This window comes from Lissotriton vulgaris, chromosome 8, assembly GCF_964263255.1.
Source record: "Lissotriton vulgaris chromosome 8, aLisVul1.2, whole genome shotgun sequence".
NCBI classification, from domain to species: Eukaryota; Metazoa; Chordata; class Amphibia; order Caudata; family Salamandridae; genus Lissotriton; species Lissotriton vulgaris.
The window spans coordinates 1501178141-1501196847 of record NC_141696.1 but is presented as its reverse complement, the minus strand read 5'-3'; the positions used below and the strand labels follow the sequence as shown (position 1 = coordinate 1501196847).

The window sequence follows — 18707 nt, the reverse complement described above, 5'->3', positions numbered from 1 at the left end:
GGACTTCCAGATGTTTCCGTACATGAAATCTCAGCAGGGAGAAAGCTTTCACCCTATACTGTCTGACCAGTATGGTCCACTCCTTTGGTACACAGGGTCTTGAAAAGCGAAACCCAGTTGAACCCAAAGCAAGAGACTGGCAGGCTATTCCATATATTCACTTTCAAGACAGGCCAGAGCTCAAGTCTCTCTTTGTCAAGAGAGGTGGAATTGTGGGGAAACAACAACCCAAATAGTTAAGGGAGAAAGAAAAATAAAGATCCAGAGCAAGGTTCAATAAAAAGTGTAAAGAACTAATTATGTTTATAAACAACAAAAATGTAAAGTAAACGTAAAAGAATAACAAAATGAAATTCAAGATCTCCTAGTAATCGGTAATAAAGCCAACTGTTTAGAAAAAGGCAACAGGGCTAGCCTTATCCCATGGGGACAGGTACATTGTCTAAAAATGACCATGGCTCCTCAGTCCTGGTATAAAGGCAGCAATTCAGGTGCCCCTGACATGCTAAGATGTCAACATGTCAGGGGCTCTTGAACGGGGAATATTCCAAGTGGGCACGCTTCCAGTGCCAACCCGTTGTGATTAAAAAGCTACGATGCCTCTCAGGATTGTGCTATTTCCATTTTGATGGCCCCCTCCACTATGGGCCTGGTGGGCTGTCATGGCACTTTGCCAGTTACCCGGTGACAGTCGCTGTATTTTCTTAATGCAGATTTATATAGCGCAAACTCGACCCGGTATTGGCGCGCTTTACACGAGCACCGGTTACGTTACACGAGGACACATTCAGGCACGGGGAGAGTAAGTGACTTGCCCAGAATCACAGGATATGGACGCAACCCCGAGGCTGGAACCCAGGTTTCCAGCACCAAAGTCGGCAGTCTAGCCAGTGGACCACATCCTCTCCTTGTCATGGTCCGATATGCAAGGCGTGCTCGTCCTGAGCCGCTAAAACAGGCACTGGCCCTGATGCACGGAGGAACACTCCCCGTTCATCAGGACCATTCATTTTCATTTCAAAATAACAGACTCCTGCTCAGAGAGATTGTTTCTGTGAAACGAAAAAAACTGCACAGCAGGTGTAAAAACAATGGGGCATATTTACAAGCCCCCTGAGCCACCAGAAAGGTCACTTTTTTGTGAAGTACTCTTGGCGCATGTTACTGCTCCATATTTACAAGAACAGGAAAAGCCACCCTGCGTGGCTTTTCCTGACCTTGTAAATATGGCCCCTTCACACGCAGCACTTTGCGTGAAAGGGGGGTTCCATGGGTGCACCTGCAGGTGTTCCCACGTAACACTCATGAAACAAGACACAGCTCCAGATTTAAGAGAAATCGTAAATCTGAAAATGCGTCTGAATGCTACGCCACCTTAGGGGTGGCATAGCGAGGCGAAATGAGGAGAAATGGTTTAATTTCTCCTCTTTTTTTCCTCTTTCAATGCGTGCTGCATTCTACAGCACTCTTTAAAAGAGGAAAATGCCTGTAGTGATTGATTCTGTGCAGGAAGGTGCCCAAAGGACTTGCACACCGCGGAGACCAGGACCGCGCCTGACATTATCTGTTGTTTTGCCGGGACCGCAACGTAATAAACGACTTGTCGGGGGCACATATCACCCCACACGGTTCAACCTCTGTGACCTCAAATGCCCATTCGCTAACTTTATCCGTCTATATTTCTTTTTTTTCACCTTGAGAAAGCCCCAGGCCTGCGCCCCAGGAAGGGGCAAAACACGTGTTGGTTCAACGTCCAAACCAGAAAACCTTGTTCATTAATAAAGCAGGACTTTTGAAATACTACTACCTTGTTCATACGAATGACTTTCAATTTAGAGTATGACCAAGGATATTACAGAATCTGACTGGACCTCTAACCCCCCCAAGTGTGCCCACATTTTGAGCTGGAGTTCACACATATCAGCAGTTTGTGCAAAAAAAAGTATATTTCTGAACTGAGGATAGAACATTAAAAAACAACCAACTACATGTTTTAAAACAATAAATAACAAGTCAAGTCAGGTCAAATCAACTTTATTCAGTTGACATACAACCATAAAAGTAGAGAATAAAACAATATAGCAGTATGAAAGCTGACACCAGACATAAAACTACTCATACATTTGTGATCATAGGTCTGGGTAGTCTGCGATAACATCTCTAAAAACAGCTGAAAAGAAAGTGTTATGTGCTCAATCCAGGTGCATGGACTGTCTGGAAGGTACAGCTGCCCTTAAAAATAAGCTTACATAAAAACATGTTTCATCATCAGGCATCTGTTTCAGAAAAAGAAAGGACTGCATGCAATTTGTCAAATGTCTAGGTTCGATAAACAGGATTAAAAACATGTTGGCATATTTCTGACAAAAAGTACAAAAAGGCTAAAATGAAGCATAGACTTTTTACACATATTGTTAAATGGACAAACAAGCAATTCTAAATTGTGCTGAAGGCCAGAGGGGAAGCAAAGTAGACATTTTATTGTCGGCCCAAAAATGCAGCCGCGGGTTGTGCAGGTAAGAGCGTTGAGGCAGGGTTGGGGGGAGGGGTGCGGGGGAGGGGTATTGACAGACGACGATGATGGAAGATTAATTATTTATTTAATTCCCACCGCTCTTACCTTCAGCGGCCGCGAACACGAAACAGTGAAAGAGCATTCATTCCCATCTCCCTCTCTTTGTACACAGATAATTTCTAAGGTATTATCAACATCCACAGTGAGGTGAGGCAAAGTGGAGCATTTTGTTGTTTCCGTGCTTAGCCTTTTCTCTTCGACGTGGGTTAATAATAAAGACCAGACTAGCTTCTCGTGCAGTGTAGCGCTTGAGTGAAATCAATAGCTGCAAAAGATTTTTGAACAAAGGCCTGCTATTGAATATGAAGGACTTTGTCTCAAGCTAGACAATCTTTTATTATATCTCTTGTCAGAGACGCCTCTTCATTTTTCTGTATCGAAAGCCATAGCAAAGCGGGACAAATGTGCACTAGATTGCATAAGTAGCTTAATCCTCGCACGCTAAAATGGGATGAGGAGAGATGAACAGATAGGAGCTTGCGGCAAAAACGATTTTCTTCTTTTTGAATAGCTGATTCATTCCCAAAGCATTGCCTGGAATCAATTTGTACCATGTGGGCGAGTGCTCGACCCCCTGGAAAGGTTGGCCGACGAAATAGTGATTTAGTCACTTTAAAGGGCTTAGTTTTCCATTCAATTATATTAGGAAGCCAGGAGCCGTTGGAGCTAAAGAGCCCACCCGGATGAAAGAATGTACTAGTGTGTAGTTAGGGCTGGGCCTTACTTTCACACATTGCTATGTTAGCATAGGCTTATTACAAGTTTAAACGCCATTTTACCTTTTTGCTGCTTTTGCACACAACACTATATGTAACTGTTGTTGTAAGTTAGGCTGCGTGAATTGCTTCACATGAGAATGGCATGTTTTCAACGTCCCTAGACTTGCAGCACGACCTTAGCCTGCACAGTGAATGCTGAAGCCTCCAAGGTTATCTAAACAATGTTCGGTGTTGTTCGGGCTGATCGTCTCATGCACTAGACATAACATGCACGCAGCTGCAGCTAGCTGGATGCTGGCATCTTTAGTATCACACTGCATGAATGATTTAGACACTCTGAAAGGAAACCCGTTTCCAGAGAGACAGAGAGCTATTGCAGATCATTATGTCATTCACTTCTGCTGATCTTGGAGGTATGGGGTCCCCTATTCAAGCCTAAGAGATCTTCTATATTTTATAAACATAGTTCCTAGCTAGGGAGGGTGGCAGACTAGGTGCTATATAACCTGTTCCCACCATCATTATAATATGATATCTCCGTTTGTGTTTTAAGGAGTTGTAACAATGCTGATCGTATTATTTTTAATCATATGTCTGCTTATGTTCGCAAAAATACTGCATCTTAGAGCACGGCGTTAACATAAATATTTTAAACTTTATTGTGTCTCTTTCTTTACCCATGCTGTTATGGGTAAAGAACTGGTATGAGAATATGACTGGTATGAGAATATAACGAAAGAGTGTTCTTGATTCCCACCATTCCTGAGAGTAACCTGTCGCATGTTCTGGGTTGTCTAATCATTGGTACCTTTGCTATAGGACGAAGAGCTAATGTGACACTGATGCTAGTCGGTTAGGGGTTCTAGGTACTGAGGTGAGTTTTTTGGTCCACCACAATTCACTGATATCCTGGGTCTCTGTGCACAGTTCTGTGTCTGAGCAGAATCCCTGCAACATGGCGCACCCAACGATGTATTAATATTTTGAGACTCTCGAGTAGTGCTTATATCAGCCCAGGACCCCCTAACTATTGTTTCCGGTTGACAGCGGTGACAGATTAACCTACCTATAGTTAAATAGGTTCTTTCAAGCTTGATGAATTTAAAAGGTTCTGGTTGAGTTACTACCCATTAGTGCTACATATCTTTTGCATTGTACATTTTCTCCTGTGTCGCTATGGGTGACATCGATATTCCCCAGCACAGTAGGATGGCCGTCCACAATCATTTGCAGACCTATGGCATCTCTGTGGTAAATGCAGATTCTGGTCTGTTTCACACTTATACTCCCACAGCTGTACCATTGAACTATGTTCCATATACGACACTGGAGATTCCGATTTCTACATGGCAGCATCGTATTTGGTTAAATGGCACCCTTCCCCAATCAGTGACAGCGGTTCGATTGGGCCCTTTGTCCATTCCAGGGGCCGCTTGGCCAGTCTTGGCCAGTTACACGCCGCATCCGCGTCACAATCAAGTCACTATAGATGAGTTACGTGTGCTCTATGCCTTTTTGGTTACAGTGCACCTGGCTCTAGTGCAATACCTTTCCCGCCACGTCCAGGCAGGGCCGCCTGGCGCTGTGGGGCAACCAGCTGGACCGACCGGGATGAAAATTAATCCGTCATGGTTAATTCGGTCATCGGCAAGCGGCCCCAAAAGAAGGATGATTTACCTTTTTGGCTTGCTGAGAAATTTGACCAGCTGGAAGCAGTATTTCCTAACGCAGCACAGAAGCAAACTAAGGTGGTGTCTTCTGATCCAAAGAAGATTTGGAATAAGAATAAAAAATAGGGTAGGAAGCCACAGAAACAGGGGTCACGTCCTGCTTCGCCAATACCTGAGTCTACTGAGTGCATATATGATTTGCGCGATCGCGCTAGTATCAAGTCACCTGATCGTTTTCAGGTTCCTGATCAACATTCTCTTTGCAGGATACATTGGTCTCACCCACCAGTAGAGGAGACCGCGGCAGAGGTCGTGGTGACCAACAAAGCCGTGAGTAGCCCCACAAGACCGAGGGTAAAGGCAAGTAGGACGACTCTCCGCGTCAAAGACCCCAGTTTCAGAAGAAGTAAGTTGCCGCTTTAACAGCGAGGTATGCCACGGATAGTGAGAACGCAGCTTCAGAATCTGACATGGCCGCTGACGCTGCTAGACAGGGCGACGGAAATGACAGTAGTGCAGGAAGCGTTGCATCCATTTCTGAGGGTGACAGCAACTGAAACGTTTGTTACTGTTGAGACACTAGAGTGGCTCCCCCTGCAAGACTTTATGAAATCGTCCTTTTGATTGAAGGTGACATACAACGTACTATAAGAGGGGTATTTTGGGAAAATCTGACTACTAACTCCAACATTTTGTTAGCAGAGGCTGATTGGCCCCCACCCTTCGTTCTGTCGGCTCCACAAGGGGACGAGGCGATACTCCCCACTTTTCGCGCACACAGTGTCGAAGGAGCAGGCCCTGAATTTTGCAGGGGAGTGGGCTGAGGGGCTTGCACGGGCATTGTACCGTACTCAATGTAGATGGGACAAATTTTCCCCCAGTCATGAGATACCATTGCGGTCTATGCCACAGCCTGAACCCCAATATCCCATGCTGCGTGAAGCGAAAGCTCCTGTGGCTGAAATCCTTGAACAATTGGAATATCAAGGTGTAATTGAAACATGTGTGTCTCCGATGAATAATCCTCTTTTTACTATGACTAAGCCTGATGGCTCGTACCGCTTGGTATTGGATTACTGGCACTTGAACTCTCATTGTCGGCCCTGTGCAGTACAGAATACCCACTGTTCTGCCCTTGTGGATAGTCTTGTGCGTAAACGTTTTAAAACCACACTTGACATATCCAATGGCTTTTTTAGCCATAACCTGTCCCCTCTTAGTAGTCAATGGACAGCTTTTACCTGTGGCGGTAAACAAAAACAGTTCCGAAGATTAGCTATGGGCTATAAGAACAGTCCAGGATTCTTTGCTGCTCGCATTGTCTCTCTTTTAGAGAGACTCAACCCGGATGCTGTTAGTATGTGGATGACATTTATCTCACAGACGACAAATTATGGCCGCATCTGTGTCGCGTTGACTGCATCATTTGTATGTTTGCGGACTTCGGTTACAAATTTTACTTTGCAAAGTCACATATTGCAGAGTACACAGTGTTGTTCCTGAGCTATGAGCTCAACAATGAAGGTAGAGGTATGGCACCTCACTTCCTGTAAAAATGCGCACTGCTGCCTGCTCCAACAACTCTGAAAAAACTACAATTTCTGCTGCATTTTTTGAATTTCGAACGTACCTGCATTCTCCGAATATGCCCAGCGTATCAAGCCGCTTTATTCCTTGGTACAACCTACTTTTACCAAATCTTGCTGGCTGCCTGAACATTCTGCAATTTTGCGATCTTTGCAATCTGATCTCCTTGAATCTAAATCCTTACTGACTTGTGACAACCACACAAACCTGGTGATAAGAATTGTGCCGGGCGCAGTTGGTTTCACTTGCCTGACTTTTAATGAGGGTGACACAGTCCCTATAGCTTACAAGTCACACTTGTACACTGCAGCTGAAATGCATTTTTCGACTGTGGAAAAAGTTTTTAACTGCAGTGCAGATGGCAAGCCTGAAAGAACGGGCACTGTCGCAGGGGAAACGCATGGTGGTTGTTACACCGTATCCTGCCTTAGAGGCAGTGATGAAAGCCAGTGTACCGAATTCTAAAGCTTTGCACCCGAGGTGGATACAATGTGCCACGTCCTTGACATCTCCGGATGTCACATTTATCTTTGACTCCTCTTAGCAAACAGAAGAGTATTTGCAGTATGAATTTGTTCACACTGATCCTCTGACCATGCACCCGGTGGAGGACTTCCATTGTATCATATACACAGACGGATCGGCGCAGCTGGCGACGGCTTCAAAACACGCTTATTCTGCGGCATGCGCAATAGTGATTGGTATTAGGGTGAATGGAGAGTTCAAGTCCGATGTCGTGCATACACAGACATTAGGAGACTGTACCGTCCAATTGGCAGAGCTACGTGCTTTGATACTTGCACTGGAGTACGCAGACCCATGTGTGACTACTCTTATTTGAGTGATTCTTACTACTGTGTTCAGTCTTACAATGACAACCTGTTCTTTTAGACTCAGAATGAATATCGCAATTCTAAAGGTGGGACGATTAAACACAAAATGCTTTGGGTTCGAGTGGCTGAGCTTAAAGAAAAGCTCCCACTCGTGTTTGTAATTCATACTCTTGGTCACCAACGCGTGGGGGTACTCGCTGTTGGTAACTGTCTTGCTGATGAAGCAGCGAAGACCGCAGTTGCGACATACTTAGTAGCAGCAGTTACACGCTCCAAAAGTAAGATTGATGATGACATCTTGGCAGCTATTGCTGCAACAGAGAAGGGAGGTAATTACCCTAGAGGTTTCCCTTCTAAATACTTTTATCTTTTAAGTCCTGATAAAGTTCCCTATGTGAGAATTAACGATGTTGGTGACAGGTTGATTCCCAACGCGGACCGCAAGCAAGCCTTGATAACAGCAGCTCACAAGGGTATGGCCTCAGCTCACGCCGGCGTGTCAGCTACTGTTTCTCTTTTACAACAGCATTACAGGTGACGTGGATTGTACAAACCGGCGCGTGATTATGTCCTTCGTTGTGACATATGCCAGCAGATTAAACCTTCAACTGCTGCGCCCCCGCCCCAGACACAATTGTACATATCTAATAAACCACTTGGGTGTGTTTATTTAGATCACTGCTGTTCTTTCTCCTCTGATACTGCGTATAAGTACATCTTAGTTGCAGAAGATTCACGCACCCGCTTTGTTTGTTTGTGGCCACAAAGGAGTGCTGATGCCAGAACTGTCATAAGGGATTTGTGTGTCTTTGTGGGAATTTTTGCATGTGGCACCTTTCATTCAGACCAGGGTCCAGCGTTCGCCTCTAAGGCGTACAAGGATACCATGGATTCATTGGGGGTCCAAGTCAAATTTACGTCTCCATACCAGCCTGAGGGCAATAGCTTTGTGGAGCAGATGAGCCTTGACTTAAAGCAATCCTTAACAGCTAAGGTTTTAGGTACAGGCCGGAACTGGCTAGCCCATTTTTATAGCGTGCAGCCTACAGCTTGCACTAAATAATCTCCCTAGAAGGTCTCTGGGTGAGCGGACCCCATACGAAATGCTCTTTGGCATCAAAATGTTTGTTCCGGACCTTGAGGGTCTATGTCCTTTGACGTAGATGAACATTGTACTGTGTTATAGCACCTACAAAAGACCAGAGACATTCTTGCGAAGGAACATTTGCCTTCCACATCTGATGCTGCTCTTCAGATTCCGGTAGTTGGCTGGCTACCCCGAATTGGTGATCTGGTCCGAGAGAAGGTGGAGAACAAGAAGGAGTTCGACCCCTCATATCGTGCACCAGTTCTTGTGCTTGGAGTGAAGGGTACAAGAACAGTAATTTTACCACCACTTCCTCGTCGCAAAGAAAACAGATATATCTCCATTGATAATGTCAAATGACAGCAAGTGGCCGATTCTTCTTAGTATGACTCCAGCGGTCTCTTGTCCAGCGATGCTGAGAAATTCTGTTTTGGCTCCGGTGAGTTCCATCAGGCCTATTGTTATTGATCCTTTATTGAATCCACCAGCTGGGGATCCCCTTAATGAAAAAACAAGTAGGAGGACCCCACTCTAACTTGTAGAGGACGGTGGGGAAAATGTTTTTAGGAAAAGAACAGACGTCCGGGTTCGTTGGACAGTCAGGATATTGTCTTATTTTAGTGTGGGACCAATGGGCATCACGATTGCAAACTGAGGTAATTTCTCAATATTAGAGGGGCATATTTACCACGGAGAAGGCAAAAAATATATACACACTTATTGAAAGATAAAGAACACACATTCATATGATTATTAAAAAAAAAATCAGGAAAATTACGCATATGTTGGTTTGGTAAGATGTATACGAGGAAGTAACAAATTCCTAAAGTATTGATTCAGGTATCTGAAATCAATCTTATGCATTTACTCACAATATACAGACAAATTAGGTAAGTTTTTTGATTAAAAGCATATCACCACATACGTTTGGTAACAGTATATAAATGTTATTACACATTGCAAAATATAAAAACACATTAAAAACATTTAACAATAAGTATGATCATCTCAATGTTGTTAATAAAAAGGTCACAGAATCAAAAGGTCGACGCGGCGTTTCGGCTTTTTCTAGTACGCCTTCATCAGGACTGATTCTAGACAATTAAAATCATAAAACACAAAGTTACCAAACAAGTAAAAGCGTCTGATACATTATTTGTCTGTCCATTGTTACTTCTCAATACCCCGATTTAGGATACACACATATCTAATAAATTACATTGACCATTGTCACTTTTATCAAAATCAAAAAACTTGCCTAATTTGTCTGTATATTGTGAGTAAATGCATAAGATTGATTTCAGATACCTGAATCAATACTTTAGGAATTTGTTAATTCCTCGTGTACATCTTACCAAACCAACATATGCGTAATTTTCCTGAATTTTTTTTAAATAATCATATGAATGTGTGTTCTTTATCTTTCAATAAGTGTGTATATATTTTTTGCCTTCTCCGTGGTAAATATGCCCCTCTAATATTGAGAAATTACCTCAGTTTGTAATAGTGATGCCCATTGGTCCCACACTAAAATAAGACAATATCCTGACTGTCCAACGAACCCGGACGTCTGTTCTTTTCCTAATAAGATCCCCTTAATGAAACAGAGTATACCTACCCTGCAGACTTGTCGATGCCTGATTTGCAAACATCTACAGTTAACCAGTCACGCTTTTCATTTGACACTGACTCTGTTGCATCGAAGTCCCCATCGAAAATGTTGCTGTTTGGTTTAAGAAACACTTTTTAATACCCCCTTGGACTCACATTTGGCTGGTGCTTTTTTAAATTTTTTTGTTCATGTCGATAGGATTCGTGGTGTATTTTTTCCGTTTGGTGAATGGACAATATGTTAAAGAAAGGACCTCAATTCGGTTAATTGATGGAACTTTGGCACCCCACTCCTCATCTCACATTATGAAGAGGGCCCAGACTTTTGTTAACATTACTGCTTGGCCTGTTTTAGATGGGATTGTATGGGATGCTGATAGATTTCAAATTCACGGCCCCACAGAGGTTATTAATGTTCCAAATGTACTACGTGTCTCAATGGGGGATGTGGTCAAACAAAATATACACTCTGTTGATTGGGATGTCCAGGCCATAGAGGCTCGGTTTTCTGATTTGAAATATTATGCTGCTTTTGATGCTGAAGATTTGTATTTGGACTCAGCCAGTTATGCTGATTTATTTTGCTACCAACACTATGGCAATCATTTTCTGCACAAAGCAAACACATTTAGAAATGTGGTTGATTATACACAATGGGAACATTGTCCAGCTCCTGTTGAAAGCAGCTCAAAAACTCTTTTGAAAAAATTTACTTATTTTACTGATTTTAATCAATCTAATCCTGCCGTATTTTATTTTAAGATGAGTGGCAAGTCCTCTTCCAAAGTTAGACTTACCCACACTAAATTACTATATTCTAAGTACTTTCTTGACCAATTAGCAGTTGGGGGCTATGAACTGTGGAAAGATACGATTTATCTTAAATCTGTTTGGGTTCTAAAGACTGGCAGGTACATGGCACTGAGGCTTTGCATCATGCATGTCTCATCCCAAACCATATGTTGATTTTAAATTAGACGATTTCACAAACAACCTGCTTTGGAATGGCTACATCTAAAAAAATAAATGCAACCTCTCTTCCTGATTTAGGAGAATACCCTTCATGGAACAATCACACTGATTTGTCCCTTAGTGAATTACAGTCCCTGTTGCTGAATTCGTCTTTTAATATTTCCAGTTTTGATTCCCAAGATTGGTTATTATGGCAAAAAAGTTCTGATATGTGCCAACATCGTTTTCTGGGTCTGTCCCCTGGCTATACGCATGTGAGAGTGGATCCCCGTTTTCAAAGTGATCATTCTGTTACCACCTATTCGGTAGGCAAATTATGTCACAACTGGCTCAAACATTCCACCTTAGCATCAGTTAAAGTGCATCTGTCCAAACTAAATGAAGATGTTGATCTGAATGACTTTGTTAAAGGCCCTGTGGGTGGCAGATCTAAAAGATGGTATTTGCTGTTTACAATGAAGTTTGGAAACTGTCTCAGATTGAAGCAGCTTCTAGATTGCATGAAATAGATCAGACCAATTTGGAAAAAGTGCTTGCAGTGGTTGATTCTTCCCGAATGTATACATTGGATAATATTGTGTCATCTGTGGTTGATATAGTACAGGAAAAGGTGTCTGTTTTGTTTTATGATCAGAATCAATTGCATTCCATTAAGCAATTTGCTTGGACATTACAGACTCTGAAGGCTGATAAAGTGCCTTGGGACTACAGGAATACTTCTTTATTTTAACAGTTTAATTTGACTGTGAAACAACAATTCATGTCTATGAAAGATGCTGTATATTCACTTTTGCATATTGAAAAGTTAGAACCATTGCCTTTTTGTGTTGCAGAATTTAAATCTGCTGTGTGGCTAATTCATGGGTTAATAACGTTGCCTTTTCCCATTTTCAAATTCGATTCATGTATGAAGTATTATGCCATAGGCAGGTTTGAACCTTTAGGTAGCGCTTATCTCCATGAAGCTTGGTCTCTGCCATTTACCTATAGGTGCCTGAGGGAGAGTAAAGAAGTTTATTTGAAAGGTGAAGATTGAACTTCCACACCTGATCACACATTAGTCTGCAGGAACATCCAATTGCATAGCTCTTGTAATTCAAACGCCCCAAATTTAGCATGCGTTCTAAAAGGAAATCCTGTCCCAGCAATAACCCCTACTTTCACGTTGCTAGCAAACAGTAGTCATTTGCTTTTAAATAATGAAAACTGCTGTGGTATGCTGGCAGGGATACCGTACATTGTGACTGTTTCCCAATGTGTAGTCTGCTGCAAAAATGTGCTTTTTCCTCCTCCACATGGGAAGCTCGATGTATCCATCTGGCCTTCCATTCCGAACTTGAAAGCAGAGTTCAACAAATGTATGTATGTATGTATGTGTGTTCTTATATAGCATTTGACTTACCCTAGGGCATCTCGGCGCTTGCATTGGGAACCCGTCCTGGCTTTTCCCTGTGAGATAACCCGTACTGGGTATCCCCAAGGTGTAAGCCAGGCATCCCGCCAGGGGGGGCCGTTGTGGAGATTAAGCAAGCTTTTTGCCCAGAGCTGCCTAGTGTGAACTCGTGCTTAGAGTGGGCACCGAAGCGAGAATTATCAAGTCTGTGGACAATTGGGCTCAAGACCCTGCTGCGTCGGGAATCGAACCCTGGTCCCGGGTCTGACCTCTGCTTCAGGGTATGCCTCCTCTAACCAGTGAGCCACACTTCGACAAAATGAGTCGAATAAGGGCTCTTTTTTCTCAAAAAGAAGTCGCCCTTACATCTTCCTGTGAAATATTCGTCCTTCACGTGGCAAACACTCGCACCAAGGTACAAGGTAAATACGGATCTCCCCCTCCATTTCAGGGCTTTGATTCACACAATCTATAATGCCTCATCGACCACAGGCTTGGCTCACTTTTTTAAAATTGTAAGTTCTGGCCTTGTGAGTTCATTCCAACCTATATTTGGTGTGATACCAGCATTTTTACATTCTATTTTTTCCGGCGTCTTCGGCGGTTTACCATTGATTCGTGCTTTGGCTGCCATTGATTTGCTTACTGAAAAATGGCTGCACAATCTGTGCCCCACAACAGTCTGCCCTGGCTGCTTCAGCTTCGTAACCGGATGCTTGATTACTATGGAGTGCTCCAGCTGGCTACATTAAGTGTGGCGTATGGATTCTCTTTCCGGTTCTCGGATTTTACATGCATGCAGCCTGTCTTCCATTGCCTGGATTGTGGTTTCGAATGGGCTCTGGATTTGTTTCTCTGCAACACGGTGTCTCCTAACCCGGATTATGATCTACTTATGAGTCCCTTAGTTGTCCATGAGTTAGAATGTTCTGGTTTTGGAATAATGGCCTGCACAGCGGCACATGGGCTCCTAGGTAATTGGAACATATGGTCTGCAGCCCATGATTTTTCTGGCATGCAGTTATCTCGAAGAACACCCAAGTTGTCCTCTGATGGTGCTAGAGGCTCCGGCTGTCGGAAAACATGTGTGTTCTTTCCCTTTATTGAATTGGATGGCTGAAATGTTTTTGGATGAGGACAATACCTTCCTCTTGGAAGCAGTTGCAGCGTACTGTGCTTATACACTTTTGGATTGAGGTGGTATTTACTTCAAACACATTTTTGTGTCTCATGATTTTTTGTCTATATTTTTTTGCTCAAAATTCGTATTCTGCGCCTTGGCCACTATGCAGCCCCTGCATCGGGAAGACTGAAAACATTTTTTTATATATTGCTGTTTCGGAATAGTACTCCCGATTCCACTGTTTGGCTAAATTTGAACTTGGTTCTGTCTCACTCGAACTTGAACTCTGCATTTCAAATTGACCCCCGTTCTGTGCGTGTTCCGATCAAGAGAGGGTGTAGTGAGGGCTGGGCCTTACTTGCGCACATTGCTATGTTAGCATAGGCTTATTACAAGTTTAAACGCCATTTTACCTTTTTGCTGCTTTTGCACACAACATTATATGTAACTGTTGTTGTAAGTTAGGCTGCGTGAAGTGCTTCACATGAGAATGGCATGTTTTCAATGTCCCTTGACTTACTGCTCGACCTTAATCTGCGCAGCGAGTGCTGAGGCCTCCAAGGTTATCTAAACAATGATCGGTGTTGTTCGGGCTGATCGTCTCATGCACTAGACATAACATGCACGCAGCTGCAGCTAGCTGGAATACCGGCATCTTTAGTATCACACTGCATGCATGATTTAGACCCTCTGAAAGGAAGCCTGTTTCCAGAGAGACAGAGAGCTATTGCAGATCATTATGTCATTCACTTCTGCTGATCTTGGAGGTATGGGGTCCCCTATTCAAGCCTAAGAGATCTTCTATATTTTATAAACATAGTTCCTAGCTAGGGAGGGTGGCAGACTAGGTGCTATATAACCTGTTCCCACCATCATTATAATATGATTTCTCCTTTTGTGTTTTAAGGAGTTGTAACAATGCTGATCGTATTTTTTTTAATCATATGTCTGCTTATACTTGCAAAAATACTGCATCTTAGAGCACGGCGTTAAAATAAGTATTTTAAACTTTATTGTGTCTCTTTCTTTACCCATGTTGTGGACAGGTATGAGAATATAATGAAAGAGTGTTCTTGATTCCCCCCATTCCTGAGAGTAACCTAAGTCGCATGTTCTGGGTTGTCTAATCATTGGTACCTTTGCTATAGGACGAAGAGCTAATGTGACACTGATGCTAGTCGGTTAGGGTTGTACGTACCGAGGTGAGTTTTTGGTCCACCACAATTCACTGATGTCCTGGGTCTCTGTGCACAGTTCTGTGTCTGAGCAGAATCCCTGCAACAAGTGCTAACTAGGGGTTTGTTCCCACCAGAATGCTAGAGAGTTGTTTTTTTCCACTGTCCGCAAACCATGATAAATGTTTTAGAAAAGTTGGACAACAAATTGAGAATTCCCTTAAATTCCAGAAATGAGATGACCAGCAGCCTCAGGACCTTTGGGGTGTGGGCCAACAAGACTGCATCATCTGCATACAACAAAACAGGGCATGGCGTACCAAGAACCTTAGGCACATCAGGAGTAAATGATGATAAATGGGAGCTGTGCTTATTTATGTACAGGATAAACAGCAAAGAAGCGAGCACGCACCCAGTGGCGTAGCTGGGGGGGGTGAGGAGGCAGTGGGGGCGGACTGCTCCAGGTGGCATGAGTTTTTGGGGCGGCGTTGGGCCCCCTGCTCTTACCTGCGGCCGTCACAGCCGCAAGAATTTACAGCACCCCCGCTCTTTGATCAGGCCACCGTTGGCGGCCAAGGCCTAGCTATGCCACTGCACGCACCCCTGTTGTACCCCACGCCTGATGGTAATCTCTCTTGTAACAAGGATGGGCAGTATGATGCTCGGATGCAGTTTAGCTGCATGACACATTGCAGTCCTTAGTCCAGGGACATCGAAGTCTTGGGTCGCTTGCAGCCAACCTCAAAAGGCGGTCAAATTTCTCGCGCAGCATTTTCTCGCGTTATTTAGGTAGGGTATTTCATTGGCTCTTTGCTAATAATAACCTGTGTACTTCGCTCATAAATCCAATGAACTTTTAAATCACAAAACAGAACCGCCTCTGATGCAAAAACTATTGATTGATGGCATGTTCTAATGCCATATCGATTAAAGACATTATGTAGCCAATATCTACTTCTTTCAATAGGAAGACGCAGGTGCAAAGGTCATGAATGAGCGATTCCTCTGGCTGTAGGCACAGCCTGCACTCCCTGAAGGAGGCCTTTCACCCCATCGTGGCAATCGATCATAGGAAGGCAAAAATGCTAATAATAATCGCCTTATTGTAAAGAAGCCTATACGTTTTTCGGCTGGGCAGCTGTGAGGCAGAACTGTTTGTATGTATTAATGGTTAACTTCTGTTTGTCATTGATTAAATAAGTCCATGTTACTTGTTTATTCAGCAGCTTTTTAAAAACATTATTTTGTAAATCTTGTTCCCAAAAGAGACTCCGGGCCTGATTCACAAAGGTAAACTGACACTATTGTGTAAGTTTACAAATGTTTTCAATTTACAAAGAAATTTTACGAGTAGTAAGTCAAGTCAAAGAAAGCTTTATTCGATTGCTTTTTTAACAGTCATAAAAGCACATAAGAAACATACAGAGCTTTAAATTTATACATGAATAAAAATACAATAGGCGTTAAAAAATTTTTTTCAATTGGTATAAAATTTTACGAGTAGTATTTTTATGACTGCCTATTTTTTTATGTGCGCAGTTGTAAAAATGCTTCTCGTAAAATATATTTGTACATTGCAAAAAATCATAAACTTACTCAAAAGTGTACGTTTATATTTGTTAATCAGACCACGTGTCCAAGTCTCAAAGCACTGCTGTTCATGATAGACCCCAAGCGTTCGTTTTTTGCCCTAAGATTATCTCTTTCCACATATAAGGTTTTAGAGAATCCTGTTCTGCATATTTTAATGGATATACATATTTAAGAAGAGTGTGTTCTGGGGCAGATGTTTATCAATGAAGCCAAACTTTAATCTTATCTGGGCTTGAGATGCAATGTGAGGAGTTTAAATAAGAGACGATAATCCTTGCATTGGGAGCTGTTCAGAAGTATTCCACATCTATCTGGGTAGGCCTGGTTACCAAAAGCTGTCGCTAGAGTAGGTTTTGCTTTCATAGCCCTTAGTGCCATCATGCCATATTATCTCACCCCGGGGGCTATTACAAGGAGTTACTAATGGCATTCATAAGCCTTTCATACCAAAGAATAGGACAATCTTCACCACTTTGGCTATTCAGATTTGAAATCTATGCCTCTTGACTACAGGCGTCCACACTTACCTTTTACCCTTTACAGTGGAGTGGTGTGGCTCACTGGTTAGATGCAGCAGACCCGGAAGCAGAGAATGGCCTGGGACCAGGGTTCAAATCCCGACACGGCAGGGTGGTGGACCAGGGTCAGCAGACTCGATAATTCTCGCCTCTGTGCCTACTCTAACCAGGGATCACACTCGGCAACTCTGGGCATTAGCTTGTCTCATCTCTACAACAGCACCCCCATATTCGCCGGGGACGCCTGGTTTCACCTTGGAGATACCCAGTAGGGACCACCTCACAGGGATAGCCAGGACGGGTTCCCCAGCGATCTACAGCGCCACGACGCCTCAGGGCAGCAGTGCGCTTTACAAGACACATACATACATACAAAAGCCTGAAATCCTGGAATTTCACTTTCTTGTTTGGAATTTTATATGTTTTTTTAAAAAAAATCTTTGTATACCTTTTATTATTTTTTAACAAATAGTGCTTTCTATGAAGCCCTGTTATCTTACTTCACTTTATAGTAAATGCAATTTTTTAATGTTAGATTTTTTTAATGGATCGTGTAAATTATGTAAAAAGAGAGGAGTACATTATATACAAATGTAGCGATGTTCATTCTAAAAACTGTGTAGACATTATCTTTGATACTTTGTTTCTTCTTATTTTTCTTCTGCCTAAGTGTGTTATTGTATACAAATGCAATGTATTATTGTATACAAATGCAATGATATTCACTCTAAAAGCTGTGTAGACATTATCATTGAAACTTTCTTTCTTCTTGTTTTTCTTCTGCTTAGGTGTGTTTCTGATTTGTTGGCTACCATTCTTCTTAATCCACATCCTCAACTCCCACTGCTCATCCTGCCACGTGTCTCCAGAGCTCTACAGTGCCACCACGTGGCTGGGCTATGTCAATAGCGCCCTCAACCCTGTGATATACACAACCTTCAACACAGAGTTCCGCAAGGCGTTCCTCAAGATTCTGAGGTGCTAACAGGCAACCTGGAGGGGGATCCCAGCACCAATGGCTGAAGAAGGCCTCGTCGAAGCGCGGGAGAGCGAAACGGACAAGATATTGGGTTGGCAAGCAAAAAAGATAAAAGAGACAAGGAGAGCCTGAATCAATGACAGAGAAGAGGGTCATGGTGAGGAGCATGCAAGTGATCGGAGACTGAGTTGGCCACAGTACGGAGAAACTGGACTATGCGGCGTTATAAGACAAGATAGATGGTGCCTTGGGATTGAACAAGTGATTTTGCCCAGTAGATGCTTGCCCGCAAAGTGGATGCACGACTGCAAATCATCTACTGACTTTATGACATCAAACTGAAGCAAGAGCAGTTTACCTTTGATCTCATTATTATCAAGGAGAGTGAGAGTAGATGTTGTTTACATTTCTCCTGACAGACAAAAATACCCCAAGTTGTTTTCATGAAATGCACCATGAGCATGGTTACACACATTGTGTAAAAGATGCAGAACTTGGACACAAGTTTCCTAGGAGCAGGATTTCGAAGCGCATTAGTGCCTATGTTGGAAGGGTGCAACTCCAGAGGAAAAGAGATAGAGGAGGAATAGGCCAACTGAAGTGAAGAAAGGGGCACACATCTCTACTAAAACCCTTGTTAGGAGAAACGACAGACCCTCAAAACCTGCAAAATGAAGATGAAGCAGAATAGAGCGCTGTTACTGAGATACTGAAATGGATCGCGGCTCGCGATTGTTTCTAGAAAAACGTATACTTCCTTGGGAAAGAGAGGTCTAGGAGCTCAAGGTTCACTACGACATACAGAAGTAGCAGAGAAAAAAACCTTCTGCACCCAAGGTTAATGAATGCATTAAAAAAACAAAGTGGAAGGT

At 43.0% G+C, this 18707-nt stretch overlaps 1 protein-coding gene across 1 annotated transcript in view; it reads left to right on the top strand.

Moving 5' to 3' along the window:
• DRD3 (dopamine receptor D3) overlaps positions 1–17936 on the top strand; it is an 835727-nt gene extending 817791 nt beyond the window's left edge. Inside the window, exon 8 of the mRNA XM_086933536.1 lies at positions 17645–17936. Coding sequence (XP_086789662.1) covers positions 17645–17841 — 197 coding nt within the window. The 3' untranslated portion in view covers positions 17842–17936. The remainder of the gene's footprint in view (positions 1–17644) is intronic.
• Positions 17937–18707: the final 771 nt, after the last annotated feature.